This window comes from Larus michahellis, chromosome 5 (genome assembly GCF_964199755.1).
Source record: "Larus michahellis chromosome 5, bLarMic1.1, whole genome shotgun sequence".
Classification (NCBI taxonomy): Eukaryota; Metazoa; Chordata; class Aves; order Charadriiformes; family Laridae; genus Larus; species Larus michahellis.
Genome location: NC_133900.1, coordinates 36,864,923 through 36,886,008, shown reverse-complemented (window position 1 = coordinate 36,886,008; position 21,086 = coordinate 36,864,923). Strand labels below are relative to the sequence as shown.

Below are 21,086 nucleotides of genomic sequence, written 5' to 3'. Positions count from 1 at the left end.
TTCTGTGTTAAGCACTGAGTTTCTGCCAAAATGTAAATCCCCCAGGCAGTGCTCAGATGGGCACTGTCACATCAGCCCTGTCGCTCACTAGTCTCAGCTGTCACTTTGCACTGCCCAGGGTGGGTAGGTGACACTGTGGTGTGACAGCAGCCCTCCAGCCTGGCCTCAGCTGGATGGTTAAACCTGTTCTTCATGGTCCAAAGCATGCCAGTATTAAAGGTGGCACCAGGCAACCTCAGACAAACTTCTCAAGAAAGCATTTTGCCAAGAATCTGTTTATTGTTTCCTTTGCATAAATATTATAGAATCATGGAATGCTTAAAGTTGGAAGGGACCTCAAAGATCACCTAGTTCCAAACCCCCTGCCATGGCCAGGGATACCTTCCACTAGACCAGGTTGCTAAAAGCCCCATCCAACCTGCATATTGTTGTATCCACAGGATATACAACAATACAACAAACGCTACAGCTGCTTTCACTGCGTTTAAAGTCAAAACCAGACTTCCATCATGGCACAAGAAAAATGCCCGTCACCTCACAAGACTACAGGCTTTCATGCAGGTGAGCAGATCACTAGCAGCAGATCCCAGCAATACCCATTAGTTTAGGTTGGCTTCCAGACCCATGTTTGGAAGCAGGTGATCATATTTATTTCATAGTCCCCAATCCTAGAATTTATGGCAAATAAGCAAACTCCTCCAGTTGCCATGAGGCTGAGTTTATAGCAATTCACAGAACAATTTGGGTTGGAAGGGGCCTCAGGAGGTCACTGTTTGCTACATTTAGCTGGGGAACTTGGACTCAATTATGCAGGTCCATGTAAACTGGAAGAAATTATTTGTTACAAGTTTAGAAGCCAACTAAAATAATACACTATTGGCTAATGCCTTCTAGTCTTCTGTGGAGAAACAGTTTGTAATCATGCTTCTATTCACTTTTAATGGATAAGCTTTATTTGCAATTCCCTGTTAAAGCCCATGACTTGCTTACACTGTGTAATCAAGGTAAGCGTTCATCTGGCGCACAGGATACACAGGTGTTTGACTTAGGAGAATGCCAAATAGATGTCTATAGGAAGAATAACCTGCCAAATGCACTGCTAGCCATACTCAAGCTCAATCAATGAATTTGCTAGTTGTGATCACAGAATCACAGAATCTTCACAGTTGGAAAGGACCTTTGAGATCATCGAGTCCAACCAAACAACCTACAATCTCTGCCACTAGAGCATGCCCTGAAGTGCCACATCTAGATGTTTCTTAAATACCTCTAGGGATGGTGACTCAACCACCTCCCTGGGCAGGCTGTTCCAGTGCCTGACCACTCTTTCAGTAAAGTAATTCTTCCTAATATCTAATCTAAACCTCCCCTGCCGCAGCTTCAGACCATTTCCTCTGGTCCTGTCATTATTTACTTGGTGATCTCTTATTCAGAGTTGAGTGTAGACTAAAGATATCACAGCCTTAAGAGACATAACCTCATAGAGATAAAAACCACAAAGTTACATTGATATTTTGATTGTATGTCTGGTTAGTACCTTCTCTTATTTCAGAAAGACCCACCCTCTTTCCTACAAGGCACCTGTGTCCCACTGGTATTCTGAATGCCCACGCTTGGCCTCCACCCAACTGTCGGTTTACCTGGAAAATCCAAGCAAAATCAATCTCATGTATCTCTGAACTGCACAGAAATGCAGAAATACTACGTTGTAGAATATATTTACATGACCGAATTTTGATGTTAACGTTTTTGAAATGGCTATTTATCCCTTGTGAAACCAATAAGGGACAGAGACGTAGAGCAGTCCATTCAGAGCCACAGATACTAATCAGGTAGATGGCTATAATGCATACGTGACTGAGAATCTTAGTTTAAAAATACCAGTATCAAGAATCAAATGAATGGTTTTGCGTATCTAAAGAACAAAGCACTGGTTCAGAATAATTATGCTATTTATAGGCCTGTGGAATAATATGCATGTACATTATGGATGTTCTGTAATTTCACAGATGTGATTTTATTCTGTTACAGACATCATGACTCATATTTAAGCTTTACAATATACAGAACAGAATTAAATGAAAGTCAGCAGAGATTTGCTTCATACCTTATAAGGATCTATATGTATACATTAATATTAAAATCAAAAAATATTAGGTATGGTCCACACTAAAGTACGCAATTGCGTATTACAGCAATGATGATCCTTATGACACTGACTAAAGGGTTCAAAGACCTATGAACAGAAAAGAATATTCTCAGCTTAAAACTACGAAAGAGCTTTAGCATAAGCTAAGGGTATAGACTACTGTGGCCATGCAATACTCATGTATCCCCTGGCAGTTCATTAGACATACGATTTTGTAAATCTTCAACATAGCTTTTACAAAGGACCACGGGCACATCAAAAGCAACATTTTACTTATCACTGAACAAAAAAAGGACTAAAAAGCCCCCCAGGAAAACTGCTTTGAAAGAGAACAAAATCGCTTGTGAGATGTTTTCAAGACCAATCCACCACAGTGGAGCGAATGCCTACCACAATGTAATACCCCTTTTTTCCTCCCAAACTAAAGCACCAATAGGATTTGTCAGACAGACAGGAATACACTTCAATAAGGATAAAAAAAGAGTTTAAGGATTCAATTTTAACAGCTCCTCTGGATGCTAACTGGAAATAAGCTACACCATAGAACTTCTTCGTGATGAATCCACATAACACCCATATTTTTGTGCAAATACTAATATTCTTCATAATCTTATTTTTTTCCTAACACTTAAATGTTCATACAGAAAACAGTACAAAAAGGAGGTATTTGTCTTTTCTGGGTTATTTTTGTTTCCAAACAACACTATACACATTTTGGAAAGCATCATTCCCACCACCTATCTGGGGTCACTTTTCACCTAGTATAAGTGAAAGAATATGACTGCAGTGTATCAGCAATAAAAGTGTAGTAACTCTTGGTATTGTGCAAATACTTAATGTTCACCTTGGTGTTGAAATGAAAAATATGCACAGGCTGGTTTATAGTATGAGCTAGAGCAAATTTAATCTGAAGAGTTCAGAGTAGTTCGGAGGCGTTTTTGAGTTGGTGTCACTATATTAATGGAAGATAGCAACTCTCCAAATAGATCTTGATGTTAAATGCGATGTATCTAACCCATCAGTGGATTGGTACATGATCCCTTCTGCTCTTCATCTGCAGAGGATACAAATTGTGCTGTTAACCTGGGATTCACTGTTTGACCTTTCAGGTCTAGCAGGTAACTTTTCAATCCTCAGTTATTTGGAAAAATAGTTATCTTCCCCTTCAACTGTACAGTGATCCTCCAGCTGCTGGCCCCCCATGAGAGGCTGCTGAGTTCAGAATCACTACTAGATCACACTTTAAACATATTTAAAGCAATCCACATTTGATAAGACTCTGCAGAACAGTAAAACTAGATGCCCAGTCCTACTCAAGTGCCAAATCCTGAAGGTCACACAAAATACAAGCTATAAACAGCAGATATTTTCTTTGCTGCTCATTTGTTTAGCGTAACACAAATCATCCTGCATTCATACCACTGACAGACACAAAAGGAAACACTCCATCTGCCCACCAGTTCAGGGAGGCCACTCATCGTTCACCTCTTCATTTGGAAAAGACTGTAAATAAACAAACCTGTTTGGCCAACTGATCCTTCTTCACCAAGCCAGTGGCTGCAGCAATGTTCCCTGCTCCTTCCACTGTCTTCTGGGCCACAGCCGTCACCCCTGTCACCACAGCTCCCCCAACATTAGACACTTGCTCTTTGGTCTTCTCGGCCACTGAGGAGATGCAGAAGATGGAAAACCACATTACAGCTCTGGGAGCTCTAAGTTTTTCAGAGAATCTTAGCTATCACTGACAGCTCAACATCATGAACAGCCATAAGGCCACTTACACTTTGAGCACCCCAAGTGGATCTTAAGAAATGAGACTGTCCATCCGGTAACACCGGAGCAGCAGAGGTAAAAAAAAAAAAAAAAACCTTATTCCGGCTCAATTTCTTTCACATGAAAGACATTTGACATTTTCATTCATGTCTAACTGTACTTAAGGGGAGACAAGTCATTACTTAAGGCCCTTATTATGCCCAACACACTATGTGATGTATAATAATTGCATTCAATATATCCCAGTTTGGAAATGTATTCCAGTTAGTCCACCAAACACTTGCTGCATGTTACAGGGCAAGGAAGACAATATTTACACTAGACTCAAAAGCCATTGATTATTATTCTATTTTTACTTTTTAAAATATACTTGATTAATAAGCAGAGCTACTGTTGCTCAGAGAATTTCTAATACAACTTTATATCTGGTTCTCTGAGATTTTTGCCTCACTGCTGATGCGTCCATCCGTAACATACTAATCTACAATAGACTGAATGCCAAAGACAGCAAAGCAAACTGGATTAATAGCTAACTTCAAAGCCCCAGGGAAACAACAACTCATTTAGCCTACATATACATCAGCAGTTGCCATTCTACCTTTCAGAATATTAGTGGGTTCTTTCTGCTCATTCATCCCCAAGGGCTCTTTCTGACAGCGGCTTGCACTATACTGAAACCGCTCTACAAAAAGAGATGACTTCAGGCCTTAAAGTTACACAGACAGATTTTCAGAAAAAAAACCCACATTTACTCATCTAAATAAGGGGCTTTTCTTCAAAAGTGTCCAGCATATAACTTTGTAATTCTAACTAATCCTATACTTTCCTCCAGCCCAAACCCCATCTGATCCATAAAATGCATTCATAACTCTATTTGCACCCTTTATGAGCATGGGATGGAGTCTGCTTGGCAGATAGGCCACCCTTTCAGAGACTCTTTTCGGAAGCACATACAGAGAGGACTTTCTATGGATAAATTAGATTTCTTTAATTCTTTACATACAGATTATCATCTGTCCACACCACAGGGCACACAGCATAGATTGCTATGACTGACATTAAGCAACAACAATTAGGAAAAGTTGTTAGAAAGGTAAACAATGTGCCTAATAGGTGACTTTTATTAATGACCCAACTAGTAAATATCTGCTGACTGAAAATGGGGGCAGATCATTTAATGCTCATTCTAACTAAGTGAAAAATTAGTAACCAATTGAGTATTATCTCTATTATGACCAAACTCAGGAGCTTTCATTATAGAGCAGGACAGCAATGGACTTCAGCATTGTCTGAAACTAGAAACAGAAAAACAGTCTGTTCCAAAGATCTTCCAACCTATACATGCTAATAAGATACAAATTCATGAGAAATTTCACTGTAGCCCTCCAGTACTCTATTGACATGCTTTTTCCAGAAAAAAAAAAAAGTCAAGTGGGTTTTGCTAAAAAGCAAATGTTACCCTGAGGGAAGGTTTCACATTAGGCTAGTAAGTGCAGGAAGACATCCATGAAGATGACTCATTTGAATATTACTAGCTACAGACAACAAAAGCTCTGGATTCTACACATGACATCTATACAGGAAGTTTTTCACTAGTTCTTGCAAACATGTATCTTAAGGTGTGTGTCCTTGTAATCCATCATATCTTCCAAAGAATACTAAAATCTGATCATGCATGGAGTCTTTCAGAAACAAACTGAGTAACATTATAAGACAGAAAATTGTTAACACTTTGATATTCTTTAGAATGTCTAGAAGAAATCTCAAACAGAGCTATGTAAAAAAAAAAAAGTATCATCTTGCAAAAATCAGTTTTAAAGGAAGTGATATTCCCCAAGAAACTGGAAAAAAAAAGAAAGAAAAGAAAAAAGGAGAGATGTGTTTTGGGTAAGTTTCAATATTGTTTTTTGTTTCTCCTCTGTCTGGTTCCTTTTCTGGGAGAGAAGGAAAAAAAAAAGAAAACAAAACCAACAGAAGATACATAAATCAAGGTCCTTTTTATATACATTTTCTTCTGTTAATTTTTTATATGGCAGCAACACACACTGTTTTGAAAACTCCCATTTCCAAAATACACTGAGTGGCAGAACATTTAAAAAGACAAATTCATCAGGCTTGACGGTGACAAAGGATCACATGTTCAGCTGCTCTCAAGCGGGCTCCTCCCTTCTGATAAAATGAGAAAGCATGGCTGCACTGCGTTCATTGTCAATAGCCATAATTAGTTTCATCAGCTCAAGATCTTAAAAAACCTGCACCTCAAAAGCAAGATATCAAGAAATACAGTGAAACTGGGTGCACGATGGATGCACCAGATTCTGATGCCATTAATAAAATCCACATTTCTCAAACTATTTTGTCATGGCAAGTACAACCACCTACCAAGAGCAACTATCCAGTGGCTGCCCTTCCCACAATTAGAGTGTTTTGGGAAAGCTCTGTCTGAAATCTGTTTTCTCCTCCCAGAAATATGTTATCCTAGGAAAGGCTTAGTACATGCAAACAAAACAAAAAAGCAAAGAATCAGGCCGATAGTACTGTTACTGGAACAACAAGTACCAATAACAGTAATAAAAGCAGTATATTTAAGATTACTTCTATTTCAGACATAGCCTAAGAAAGCTATCACAGGAGGTACCCTGAAAGATCTCTCATACACTGCTTCAGAAATTGGAGCCATGAAGATAAATCCAGCAAACTATACACCTAGCACAGATTTGCAAAAGCACTCAACACTAGTAGGAAAAAGAGAGAGTCTTCCTGTGTGTCTCTAATGTATACCTAAACACTATCAAAGTTCCTATTACCAGAGTGACTCTCTAAATAAGCTCCAGCCCGGTGACCCTTCAGCTCTGGAACTCTAGTGACGGGAGAAGAAAAAAACAAAACAGGTTTCCAGTCTCATGTACTTTATTGCTTACACTAAGTAGTAACAGGGGAAAAGCATTAAGCGTGCACAAACAAATCTGTTCAGAATGCAGGGGGCTGATACCAACTAATTACATTAATCTGAATATCAGGTTGTTTAATGATCTTAAGCCATTAAGTCTTTGTAAAGTTGATGTCTGCTTTGCATCACAGTGCTGAGAAACAGTAAATCAGCTTCTGCAGGGCTCTGCCGTGCTTTGGCCTGATTACTTCTGTCCATCTATGCAGAGACTGTCCATTCCAGTAAATGATCCTGGGATTGTCTACAATGACCATGCCAAGGCTAACTTTGAAACTGAAGTTCTAATACTGATTACAGCACTCTACAAAAATTATTAGCATTGAATCTTTCTTTTCTCTACTTATTATAGACAACTGCATAACATAACGCTATCAATGTGAAAACTTTGGAGCCATTAAGAATGAGAATTAGTTGCTTGAAGAATTTTGAACAATAAAAGGAGATTAAAACCACAGGATTTCTCTGAATTAATGAAATTACTCTTACTGCACTAAATATCAAAGGCCAGTAGAAACGTTAATTAGGCAAGCCAAGTCAGATATATAAGCTAACACCCCCTAAAACCAATAAGCAAAGCTGCTTCATCTTCAGAACTTCTGGGAAAGAGTGACCTGACAAAAAACACACTTACTGTACTCCTGTGAATCACAGCCTGGTATCCTCATTTTACAGTGTCTCAATGCCACTAAACCTGGTACAATCAGGTCATACTTTGTTTAAAGCAAGAAACATCTCAGTTTAATATTTTTGGGTTTGGAAAGCAACTGACCGAAAAGTCTATTTAGTTGTTTAGCACTTGGAGGTGTGTCAGCTCAGTCCCTTTACCAGCAACAGGTTTTAAACCACAGCCTATTCAAAAATAGCAAAGCCAGCAAGACCTTGGAACTCAGACAGTGAGAAAGGACTGACTGCACAACTGTGAGCACACACTCATTTTGATCTGTGATTCTAGTTTGCATTTGACTGTCTCCAACCTCTTGAATCATTTTTAGTCACATAACAAAACATGTTGTTTCACATGATATTAACACACTGATGCACCATAAAATCACCAGAACTTGTGAACTCCTAGTCCTATGAAAAGAGGCAAGTCGGTCCTTACAACTGCAGCTTTGTCATATCAACTTTAACAGCGTTGATTTAAATGAATTTGAGTTCTAAAAAAACTTCACTAGCATTCCTCAGTGTCTTCATATTATATCTCAGCCCCAATCTGTTTTTACATACATTTTCTGCTTGCCAGAAAAACTCTTAACAGACTTGCAATTTTAAAGTCTTTTTTATTTTCAGAATATGTGCCCAAGCAATTCCTCTGTTCTTACACTACCAAGCCCATACTGTTTCATTTTAGAAACCGTGCTCCTGGATTCCGCATTAGGTCTCCTCTTCTCACAGCCACACGTTAACCTGCATGTCCTCTATTCATTTTCCGTTTTCATTCAACAGCCAAACTTCTTTCAAAGAGTTTAATAAGCCAGAAGGAAGCAAACTGTGGCACAGTACCCATTATTCCCAAGCTTTGGGTGTTTCACTTTGTGTCACCCATTTCCTAAAGCGGGTGAGGACTGACCACTGTTTTGCCTAAAATTCCCAGTAACTCATCTGAAGTTCCTATTCATAGGCACAGCAGGTAACAGATGTGCTCTCCATATGTTTGGTTTCGTAGTCTGTTTTGTATCTTCCAGAAGAAAATTTACATCTTTTCAAACCTGTCAAAAATTCTATTCTTCTACTTAAAATGTCCCATCTCACTACGCATATTGCAATCAGATCAACATGGATACTCACAGCATTCGAGATCAGTTGTTTCTCTCAGGAAGACAGAAAGAAGTTCCCCACTAAGCTAGCCCACTATAGAGTCCCAGTCCTTCAGCAAGTTTCCTACATGCCCAAATGCCCTTGACTTTTATCCTACCAAAGCCCAGCGTGGTGAACATCACCTCTATCAACTTGCTTGCTGGCGCTGTCAGTTGCTGTTCCCACATCTGTGATGACATTAGATATACGTGCCTCAGATCTCATTCTACTGCAGTCCTCTACTGGTTACAGGGTCACAATCCCTCAGAACATTTCTCTTAATTGAGGTCTAACAAGCTGAGATTTCAAATCTCTTAACAACCACATGCGTGTTCAGTCCGAGGTTAAACTCTGAAGGACTACCATAGATACTCTGTTCAGTTTTGTTACTAAAAATACTCTTGACTGATTTCTCAGTCATTTGGGTTGTGATATTAAGTACTGCCAAGCTAAGTTTACCTACAGTTGTTTATCCTTTGCATTGGCTTATGTGAGCACAGGGGAATGATAACACCACTGTACACAGAACAAAAAGAAAGAAATCCTTTTCTACTCCCTTACTTATTTGATTTCTAACTTCTTAGGGGGAAAAAACACTTTAAATTTCTTGACCACGCATTTTCTGCAGAAGTCCTGTATTCTACAGCAGAAAATTACAGATTCTATTCAATGCACTATGGTCAGCTGAGGTTTTCCTGCACTCTGTAGAGATCAAAGACTTCAATTCATTTTGCCACTCACTACAAATTATTGGTTAATGGTTTCAGTTCATACCTACGATGATCCCTGCAAATCAATTTTAAAATGCAGATTTACTCTTTCCCAGTGTATAAATGCCAATATGGACATACATGCCCGGCATTAACTTCAAAGTTTGAAAGTGCTGTTGCTACTGAGAGATTAGGCAGTTCTAAAAAACCTTTCAAAACCCTAATAACTGCGAGAAACTCAAATCAGTTTTTCTTGAAACTCTGGAATTTGTTTCTTTCCTGTAGGCCATTTCCTTTCCACCTTCCCACCCCACCAGCTCCAGTGGGACACACTGAGGTGTCACGAGGATCAGGAATGGAGGGGGTGGTGAGGCAGTGGCCGCACGGCTGCAGGCGCAGCAAATGCACCTCACCTGAAACTGCGCTATCTCCGTGCTGCTGGAAACAGACCTTGGGCTGGGATGAAGAACCACTAAGAGCACAGGTGATACTCGGGTATCAAGTTCACATGGAATTCTCTGCAGCCACAGATGTGCCAGTTTAAAGCCCTTTCAATCAGTCCTGCCAGCTTACCAGCAAAGACACATTTTCCTCAGGGGACAGGTGGACCCCATCAGGCCCTGGCATACCTTGTGTTTTAAAGACTCTTCCATGATTATAAAAGCCAAAACCCTGGCAAATGCACCAGTCCTGGAGCCAGGTATTGATGTCTTGAGCACACCTGTTTCTTCCAAAGTCTCTCCCCGTTACTGGGAGGATTGAGGAAAGAACTACCTGTGCTCCTGAACCTTTTATGCCCCAGAGAGGCAGCAAACTTCCCTGAAAATAGGGTCTGGTCTGCAAATGGGTGCCTCCATTCTGCTCAGGAGGGAGTTCACCGATGACCATAACTTGCTGTTGTTTCTTCTCAGCGCTGGTCTTAATGCAGGTCTTACTGCGAGGGGTCGGTTGATGTGCCCTTGGTAAGGGTGCTTACACAGGTTCCTCCTTTTCTATCTCATCATGCACTTCATCAACCCAGAGCCTGGGTATCATCACACAGACTGCAGTTAACAGCAGCGATTGTACAGCAGGGCTGAGTTAGCGTCTGCAAAGGTGAAACTCCATTTTGCATCCCAGCTTCACTATAGATAGTCTAAAAGACTTACGCATGGAAATGCTGCTGATCTTGTTTGCCTTAACTGCAAACACTCCCTGGGACTCTTTCTTTCTACCTAGCTCTTACAGTCCCTACTGTATGAAGGAGGCTCCTTCTACATTATTTTCCCCTCCTTTATTTGTTGCAGTAATTCCTGACTCATCCACTAGCATTGGTCCTTTCTGACTATGAGCTCTGAAATCAGCAGTTTAAAATCCTCCTGACACATGCCCAAGTGCCTCCCTACTTTGCCTTTCAAAGTCCTCCTCCAGTGGTATTCCTCTTCTCAACTCCACTCCCACTTTTCTGCCTCCTCAGATCCCAAGGAGACAAACCTGGACACCCAAGCCTGGCTTTCAGTTCCTATAGGCTGAAGTTCTTCACAGCAAAAAAAATAAAATAAAATTAAGAAAGACTTCACTTTTTTAAGCCAACTAATTTATAACATTCCAGCACAGAATATTTTACCTTCAGCAATTATCAAACAAGAGAAAAACCCTCAATTTATCTATTTCTGCAAAAGCAAGTTATTGCCTTCTGTTTAGGAATCTGGTTTCGTTAGTCTCTCCTGGCTCATATAGTACAACTTGACTTTGATTCAGAACATCCCTCAAAAAACCCTTCTCACGTAGAAACAACTACATTAAATTTACATATTTGATTGTAAAACAGTGTATGCATTTTGACAAAAGGAATGTTGCTTTCTGCCTCTCTATTTTTCTATTTTTTCTATCATTCATAAACTAGAGTGGCCTCAAAAAATATACAGTTTTTTAACAGCTAAACAGTTGGTTAAACATAGGGAAGCATCTGAAAATAAGAAATAATTGTCTTACCTGTTGTGACACCATGAACAACTCCTTCCTTGGTCCTGGAACCTAAACAAAGAACAATATTAAGTTGAAAATACATGTTCTTAAGTACTGGCAAAGACTAGATGGATGATAAAGGGGGATGAATATATAGATTACATACAGTTGGATACGGTATTTCTTAAGATTATTAAAATTAATTCAAGAGACATTCAAGCTAAGGGAAAGGGCAAAACCATCAATAAAGAGCAACTGCATGAATGTATATTGACTGTGGAAATGGGAATAATACTGGAAACTCTTCTCCAGTTTATTTCTTGTACATACTGACTTCCTTGCCATTTTCTTAATAGCCATGTTAATTAAGCCTCCCACATTGCAAACTCACACGGATGACTCCACACAGAAACCATGTTACAGTTAATGTCCTAATGAGACTCATGCATGCATTTGCAGAAGATCAGAGCCAAAGTTTCCAGAAGATCCTTAAAATTTCATCTTAAAACTTTTATCCAGATCTCATTTTGCAGGGATTGACAACGGTTACTGAACTACAGAAAGGCCTAGAGGTTAAAACCCCAGGGAGCTGGAAGTGCTAGCCAGATTTAGACAAAAATTAATGCAAAGGGGAAACATTAAATGGTAGATAGGATTCAAACATGAAAATGCCACCAGGGTCAAACCTAATGTCTGCTGCGTCCCAGCATCCTCCTTGTCACAGGCAGGTGTGACAACTCATGCAAATATTCTGCAGACAGCAACATAGAGCTAGTACTAGAGCCGAGACTGAGACAAAACACAAGACCTGTGTAAGTGATGTAACTGCCAGCCTGAAGACCAAACCTATTTCTGGAACACCCATGTAAAAATATCATGACTTTTTTCCATGCTGCATGAAAGGGAAGAATCTCTCATGTCTTCAACGGGAAGAGAAACAAATCAGCACATGTTGCTGTTGGAAACGAAACTACATGTCTTTTTCCCTACCAAAGCTCTACTTGTCCTTGACAGGTTTTATAATCTGGCTACATTTCAGGGATTAGTATCCATCTGTGGACTATGATCCCCAACAATGTGCAATTAAGCGTCAGAGACAGAGTTTATGGCTCCTAGTTTATCACCTTACCCTAGTCTGCCAGAGATAAGATGACTTTTTTTTTTTTTTATTATCAACACAGAAATTACCTTATTTGTAAGGCAATTTTTTGTCTGTATGTCATTCAGTATTTGAGACATTATAATTTATACTTCTGACTTCAGACTTCTCACATCTATATAATTTTACCTTAACACTATGTGTTAAATCATATACAAACTAATATAAGCAGAAATATATTAGAAGGAAATGTATGAGCAGAAATATATTAGAAGAAAGCAACTTTGTCCACAATTCTTTACAATAATACACTGAAATACAAGTTCATTCATCAATATGTCATACTTGCTACTAGTGCCAATTTATGGAACTTAAGCTATTTGTGGCACTATAAGACTGATTACAGCATTGAAAAGGTTGCGCTACCCATGAACAAGAGCAGAAAAACAATCCATGATAAATAACAGGAAAAAATGTTGCATCAAGTAAAATGACATGTTCCTTTAACTAGCTAAAAAAGAGGTTAAACAGCTGAGACTTCTTCCCCCACCCCCCGGTTTATTGTGATTTTCTCTTTTAAAAAGCTTGTTTTCTCTCATTGAAAATGTTTATCATTGAAAGAATCATTCATTTTACTAAATCCAAGGTTCTAAGAACTTGTTTTAGGACCTTGGCTCTCAATTTTGTGGCACCATGAGACCTAAAAAGCAAAGCACTTGGGACACATACTGGAATCCAAGCAGAGAATGGTTCTACTGACTTCTAGAAAGAGACTAAACACCATTTCAGGCTTACAGTGTGTCTAGCAGAACACTTAATATTAAGCATATGCTTTTAAATGCATTGTTAGACCTGGCCAATATCTCATTCATCTTGTTGAAGTTATTGTCTGCAAGCCATGCTATTAAACACATGGAAACCTGTGAATAGCAAGTACTCGGTTCCCTGGGGCTGGTAAGAGATGGATGGCACGACAGAACTCCCTGAGGACCTCTGCAATGCACATATCTCCGGAGGGACATATGCAAGTTGATTCTTACTTCATTTACCATGATGTAACACTGCTATAACAACAACTAACACAGAAATGCTAGCCTCTTTCTGTTAGCGGAAGACAGGCTTTTCTTTAATGAAAGCTCAGCTTGCAGACCCAAACAGAACAGAGATATGTATAGCCAAATCCATTAATTGGCAAACAACCAGCTAAGTGGTGGTCCAGACTTTACAGCATATGTTAGAGCTCACTACTATTTGCCCCACTACTGCACACTTGCATGGAAGTAGCTGCTTCTGCAGTCACAGCTACAACAGGATCTAGAAGTACGTTCGGATCTGCCAGAACAGGCCTATAAATAACAACAGTTGAATTCAGTAGGACGACTTCTGACTGGCAACAAAGGAAAGCTGGTCATCCACATTGTTTCTGAGAGAAACTAGCTGTCTTTCATTCTGGCATTCCCAAAATATCAATAATCTTGCTCATTGTACCCTGCATAACAAAGGGAACAGAGGAATCAGAGTAGGGATAATATAAAGACCAAGGAACCTGACACCGACCTACACCACTTAGGTGATGCAGGAGCAATAGCAGTGCACTGTAATGCTACTTCTCCGTGCTGGAATACACATTTGTGCAAGGGGAGGGAGAAGCCAAAACCAGAATTTTTGCCTTTTTGTAATTATAAAAAAATACAATAGACTCTCTTCATTTCATTATTTATTATCATCACCATCATTATGCCAAAAAGAAAGCATATAACAGCAGTTTGGCAATGCACTCATTTCCAGGCTTTTTGAGAGACAGACTATTCCAAGCAAGCCCTCCCTGAGATTCAGGTTGCTTAGTCAGAGCTGGTTAAAGACAGCAAGACATAAACCCAAATGAGGGGAAGGACAAATCATTGTCTAAGGAGAACAATTAGCCCCAAGTGCTGAAGCTCATTATTCCACCAGACAGACCTTGAGTCCCTCGACTACTCCACTGGCTTTTCTACTACCAAAGGAAAATAAGAAACCTTATGAAAAGAGAGTGCAGCAGAGGAATTTGGATGGTCTTGCCAAATAGGTCATGACTGCACTGTTCTACTCGAAGGCCACTTGCCAGCTAAGCGCAGGGAGTAGTAAACAACTCATTTGCTAGTCATCCAACTCCTGATAAACTATTCCTTTCTTCTGCCTGGGTATAACACACCAAAAATGATCAGACTGGAAACGTCCATTCCTGAGCACTGAACATGCACTCAAGAGTCAATTGAGCAAATACTTCAGCTCTCTGGTAGCACACACAGGGCTCAGCGGAGCTCTTGAGCAAGCAAGAGCACCCTTCTTACTCTCAGTTCCTGGTTTCAAAGCAACTGGGGGTAAGCATTAGCTCTCGTTTCCTCACTGCTTCACACCAACAGTTCTTGAAGGGTATATGGAGACACAGTTTTAAATTTACAGAACACACGATGCACACAGGACCACTGAGCCCCAGTCCTCCTTTCTAATCGACGATCAGGCCATTGTTTGACAGCAAGAAAGGTCCCAATGGCTGTGCTTGTATGAGTCAAGAGAGACACTGATTCCAGCTGGCCAATGCTGAATTACATCAGCAAAGGAGTTTAGGGAAAAAAAAACACCTGAAAGCGCAAAAACACACTATAGACTGTATTAAACAGTATCTTGGGTATTAAAAAGCAGGACAAAGACACTGGACTGAGGGAAGAAAGAACAGACTTCAGCATGGAGAAGGGAAAAAATCCCCAGTTACTCCTCCACTCCGTCAGAGCTCTAAGTTTCCCCTTGTGCCAAAGGGAACTCTTTTTGCGGAAAAAACAAACAAACAAAAACCCCAAACCCCACATTTCATCCCAAGCAGCAGCTTTTGTTAATAGAACTCTTACCAGGTAGAATTATGTTACAATCTTTCACATAATAGCTAACAGTGGCTAACAGAAAGGTCCAGATGTTTTCCATATTTACATAAATTCCATGGATTTCAGTGGGAGACTACATCACTTAGGGGATCTGGACCAAAGACTTTGCATCTTACTAATTCTCCAGCAGCAATGGAAGGCTGAACGTTATGGAGCTGACTCTTGAAACTGAAAACGATTAACAGGTTGCTCTCAGCCCAATTTTGCTAGGGTTTGAGTTTGTTTGGCTTTTTTGCAAGATGTCAGGCAGCTTTCACAGCATAATCCAGCTGTGAAATTTTTATCTGAAAACCCAACTATAAAGACAGGGAGTGAGAAACCTTCAGGAGCTCTAATGCAGTGTGCTGCCCCTCTCTTCTGATCATAAAGGGGTTTCACCACCTTTGGCATTGCAACCATTACCAGCCTACAGGGCTGAGAGATTATCACACCAGCCTTTGCTAACGCTGCTCAGGAGCAGAGCCGCCCCTGCTGCCTGCTTGGAAGCAGACGGATAAATACCCAGCTCCTCGTTTCCCCCTTACCCTACTTGATCCTGTTGAAACTGCAGCTGGGGAAACCGTGGCTCCCCACAAGCAGCTACGGCCAGGCACACACATGAGCTGCCAGAGCTCCTGGAGACAGCTTCCAGGCAAAGGCTTTTTTAGCTGCATGGCTGAAACTGCGCATATAGCTCTTCCCTCCTGAAAAGCAGGCATCTGCTGTGGGGAGGATCCTTCACCATTACTACAGTCATATGCACAGGCCCCCATACGGGCTCAGGGCTCTGCTGCCCTCAATATTTTATTCTTGAAGTAAATAGCAAGCCTGCCCTCCAAAGTTCAACCTCAGCAAAAGCGTCTCTGAAGACAAGAGGAAATCTGTTGCCTTTGGGAGCAGAACTAGGTTCAAATATTATTACGGTCCAGAGAACAGGTCAGACACAAAGATTAATTCAGTACACAATGCAGGTTTCTAATACAAAGAAATCAATGACCCTAAAAGCATGGTCAGGAACTACAAGAAAACAAAATTAAAAAAAAAAAAAAAAAAAAAGAAAGCCCTACCCCTGAAAAACAATGCCAATATCAAGCACAATGTACAGTGAAAGAACATCTATTTTGATATATTGAAAATGAGCAGACACTCATTTTAAAACAGATTCATCTTGCAATTAGTTTTCAAAATGACTGCCATCTCTGCTGGCAAGAGCACCAAGCTTTGCTATGGCTCAGCAGAAGAAAAGCGTATTCCAAATGAGTAGCCCAAACTACCCGGAGCAGAAATAATTTGTTACAGACTGGCAGTAGCCCGCAAGGGCAGAGGGAATCCTGAAAAGACACTGGAATTGCAGAGGCCTCAGCGCTCCCATTTAAAAGAAATGCCTCTGGTTTTCAACTCCGTTTAACTTCTCTTTGATATCTGTGCACATCTCCCCCAGGTACACGCAGCGTCCATTACAGAATTAACCCGCTACAAAATCAGCACAAAAGAAAGGACCTACAGAAAAGAGTATCTTTGCCCCTCCATTCTTTTAGAGACAAACTTTATTTGATGAATAGGAGAAATAGATCCAGAATTATTTTTTTTAATGACCACTTCTTCATATGGTCTTGGCAGATTCTTTTCTCGTGAATTTTTCATGGCAACACTTGCAAGATAGTCCTCTAAAGCCTGACACTTGCTAAGGGAAGATGATGATTGTGCAATCAAAGTACTGATCTGGGATTTGAGAAGAACTTCATCCCTGGCTCTGTGCAAGATTCTTGTGTGGCCTAGATAAGTCACTTAACAACTGCTTTGCTACCTTGGGGTCTACCTGCCCTACCTCATTAACAGTAGTGGCTCTTCCTTGAGAATTCATGGAAAATGCTATGATATGCAATAGTAAGTACAGAACATTAAGTTAATTTCAAAAGATGAGGAGATGACATTTTGCCATACAAAATGTTACTGTCTACATGCCAAGCAGTCAGCATGCCTGATGCTCAGTTCCTGAATTAATCTCACATGTTTCTTCTCTTAAAATCCCACTTAAAACCCACATGTGCTAAGAAATGCTGTGAAGCTGTCTTCCACTTCAGCTATTAGGTATTTTTTTAAAAACCTATTTTTACAGTACCAACTACCCCTTCAGCCTTAACCTAGCAAACTTCTTGAATAGAGTGCCAGCTAGTGACCTGTACTGTGAGGCATCTCCTATGACACAACCTCATTCAGTATGGCTTTACAGACATGGCTCCACACAGCAGTAACGCGTGGCCAGCACAACACAATGACCTAAGAACAAGCATTTGGCCTCAGAGAACTGGAGCTCAGGAGGGCACAGCTCTCCTCTTGTTTGTTTTGCAATGATCTCCTACGAGCGATTACATATTTTTCTGATGAGGATCCAGCTGTGAACGTCAGGCTACACCGACCAGCAGCGTGATCTCTGCTGCCTACCTACCCACATAGAGGACGCCCTCTTTCGTCTTTCCTGCCGCCTCTGCCACACCCTGCTTGGTTTTTTCTGCTGCTGCTACGACTCCCTCCTTTGCCTTGGAAAGTCCTTTCATGAACACATCCATGGCTGAAGAGTTTCTTCACAGAGCTCTAGAGAAAAAAGAAAAAAAAAAAACAACAGTACACTTTCAGCTTTCTATCCCAGAAAGGAAAGAAAATTTTATTCAAACTGAATTGGATCACAATTACTTAAAAATTACATTATTTATACCCCCATATTATGTACCTTTCATCCTCATCTGTATCAGCAATACACAAACACCTCTCTGTACATGAGGTTGCACTCAGTATTTCAGGTAGAAAGAACACTCAAATAACTAAAAAGGAGTACGATTATGTCAAACACCTTTACATTTTCTCACGTGCTCTGATACATAGCAAGTTAAACAGCACTGACAGAGCAGTTCCCTCAATCCAAGCAAAGCTTGGGGATCCTGTTTTCACAGAATCCTACGGAGACGTTGTCGATAACACAGTTCTGCTTGGAAAATGGATTCACTGATACGACAAGTCCCTTCCTTGCCTACCAAGGCATGATTTCCTCCAAAGGACAGTTCTGTTTATGTTCTGATTGCATGATTTAGCCCCATGATTTGATGATACTAGACCTCTCATCCAGAGGAAGAAGACAACTTAAAGAAACACTAGCAACTTAAAAAAAAACCCTAAACACACCTTCTAAATGACAAATGTTCACTTGTTATAAGAAACCGCCATTACAATCCAGAAGGACTGGAGCAAACAGAAAATGCTGCTTTTCCAGTAGTCCAGCATTTTGTACAGTCCTTGTCACTCTTCTGGAAATTGAGCTTTCCCGACTGGGTTCTCTGCAAGTATCAGGACTGAGAAAAGATTTTACTAAAAAGCAAAAGCAGGAATGCAGGATTTTAAAAACACTGCACTAAAGCTAGCAAGTGAGTTCTGTGGCAGCTATACAACCCAGCGCTACACTGGAACAGATAAAATAGTAATTAAAACCAAGGAGTCAGAGTCCCTTCAACGAATCTGTTACCGATAGTCCTTTCGCCTCCTCCACCTACACAGAAAGAAGTGCTGCCTGCTATTTTCTTTTCTCTGCCGGAGGCTGAGTAGGAGGAACGGCTGTCTAGGAAGGCATTTGGGCTGCTGCAGCTTTCTACTAACTCGTGATGAGTGTGTGAGGAAAGGCAGTATTTGCGCTCCAGCCAAACTGACTACCGCACCTGTCACCCCGGGGCTGGGGGGCCTCGTACACACAGAGACATGGGGGAGGCAGGCCCCAGCCCCCGGGACCCTCCAGCTCCTCCACCAAGGGGGTCCCCAGGCCTGTCCCCAGGCGGGGGACAGCACCACAAGCAGCTGCGGGGGCACCTGGGGACCCCGGGCGGGCGGTGTGGATATATATATCAAATAATACCCAGGCACCTGCAGAGGGAGAGAGAGGGCAGGGCGCCGTGACCACACACATACGTCCATGTAGAGAGAGGCACCTACCGAGGAGCGCAGGGCGACGGCACCATATGGGGCACCCAGGGGCTCTGGCTTACACGCCGTCGGCACAAGGCGACCACAGCGCCCGGCTTCTCCTCCCTCCCCCGTGCCCAGAAGAGGACGTTCGACAGGATATATATATAGATATAATTCTATGGATGTGTCTATACACATACAGGCACCCCTACAGACACAGAAAGCCCAGCCCTGGGCAGCACCGGCGCGGAGCCGCTCACCCCCGCCGCGCCGCTCCGCTCCGCTCCCTCCCCGAGCCCGGGGCGCCCCGGGGCACCGCCACCGCCCCGCCACTTACCGCCGTGCTCCTCCGCCACCGGCGACCGACCCGTTCCGAGGAGGCGTGGGGCGGTGGGGAGGGGGTGCCGGGGAGGCGGAGGGCGAGGCGCGGAGGGGCCCGAGGGGAGCTGCCCCTTCCTCAGCACATCCCGAGGCGGGGGAGAGCAGGCCGGGTCTGCTGGAGCCACCCCCGACGGCAGCCCCGCAGGCGGCGAGTGTGAGGGAGAGGCGAGGGACGGAGAGAGGATGCGCCGCAGGAGGGAAGGAGGGAGGGAAGGAGAGAGGGAGGGAGGGAAGGAGGAGCGGAGGGAGGCAGGGAGGCTCCTGCCACCCTCCCGCGCCTTTTCCCGGCCCACCCTCTGGCGGGGGCTGCGCCCACCCACTCGCGTCTTCTGTGGGAGCGAGGCGGGAGGCGCGGTAAACTGGGAGCGCTCGGCGCGTCGGCGCGGGTCGAGCGAGGGTCAACGGGAGCTTTGGTGTCTCTGTGACTCCGCACACCCACCACCCGCTCAAGAGGCTGGAGCGCCACATCTCAGAGAAGTGTAAGGAAGCTGTTGGTGGCGGCTGCAGTACACCTGAGTTTCCCTTCACCAAAGCCGTAGAAAATCTCCCCGAGCATCTAGCTGCTTCTACTTCCAAATCTTCGGCCCTAAGTGACTGAGCTCAATGTGACTGTTCTCACAAGATTCATGATCCCAGCTCGTTTTTAAGTATGGGAGGTGATGCGCTTGCAGCTGTAATTTGAGTCTTAACCCTACTGCACACACACACACAACAATTTTCATCCCAAATTGGGAACAATGTGAGAAGCCCCCCTCACTCCTGTCAGATTTACCTGACCCCTACACCTCTACTAGCATCCTCCACCATACACTCCGTGGCCACTGCAAGTTGAGTCTTAATCTGATGCATAGAAATCAAGGGAAAAGCTATCAAACTTCTCTATTTCGGTAGCAGAATTTAGGCATGAAAAGCCAAGACCAGTAGGAGACAAGGCATTAGAACAGATGGGCCTTCAGCTTCTGTACATCAGTTCATGTGTTGTATAAAATCCTGCAAGACCTATAGAAACAGTTTGGTTTTTATTGCACTCCAAAAGGAGAAACAGAACCTGGTATAGATACAAGGTTGTGAGCTGCAAGGAGCATCTTTCATCCATCATCCCGTGCAGACAGCTGATGCATCCCTGGTTTTGTTTTCATGCTGAACACGTAGTGCAGAGTCTTCTTGTCAGGTTTCTTTATAAGCCTTAGTATTTCTATACTGTTTGGTAAACTTTCTTTTGGTTCATTCCATTACCAGTTTTAATCAACCAAGCATTCAGCAATGTATTTTATTTCTTTGTGTAAGATGATGCTGACTGAGAATATAAATCATTCCCTCAAAATTCTGCCCTCAAGAAAAGCCTTTTTTTTTTTCCCAAAAAAAAAGGAGCCCGAGAATTAAATTGCATAAGGTGCCTCATCTGATTCATCCCATGCAGTGTGTTCATACT

At 42.0% G+C, this 21,086-nt stretch overlaps 1 protein-coding gene across 1 annotated transcript in view; it reads right to left on the bottom strand.

Annotated features, from left to right (window-relative positions):
• The window catches only part of SNCA (synuclein alpha), a 73,170-nt gene extending 52,897 nt beyond the window's left edge, over positions 1-20,273 (bottom strand). Inside the window, exons 1-4 of the mRNA XM_074589585.1 lie at positions 19,611-20,273; positions 17,772-17,917; positions 11,354-11,395; positions 3,669-3,814 (exon numbers count right to left, since the gene is read on the bottom strand). Coding sequence (XP_074445686.1) covers positions 3,669-3,814; positions 11,354-11,395; positions 17,772-17,892 — 309 coding nt within the window. The 5' untranslated portion in view covers positions 17,893-17,917; positions 19,611-20,273. The remainder of the gene's footprint in view (positions 1-3,668; positions 3,815-11,353; positions 11,396-17,771; positions 17,918-19,610) is intronic.
• Positions 20,274-21,086: the final 813 nt, after the last annotated feature.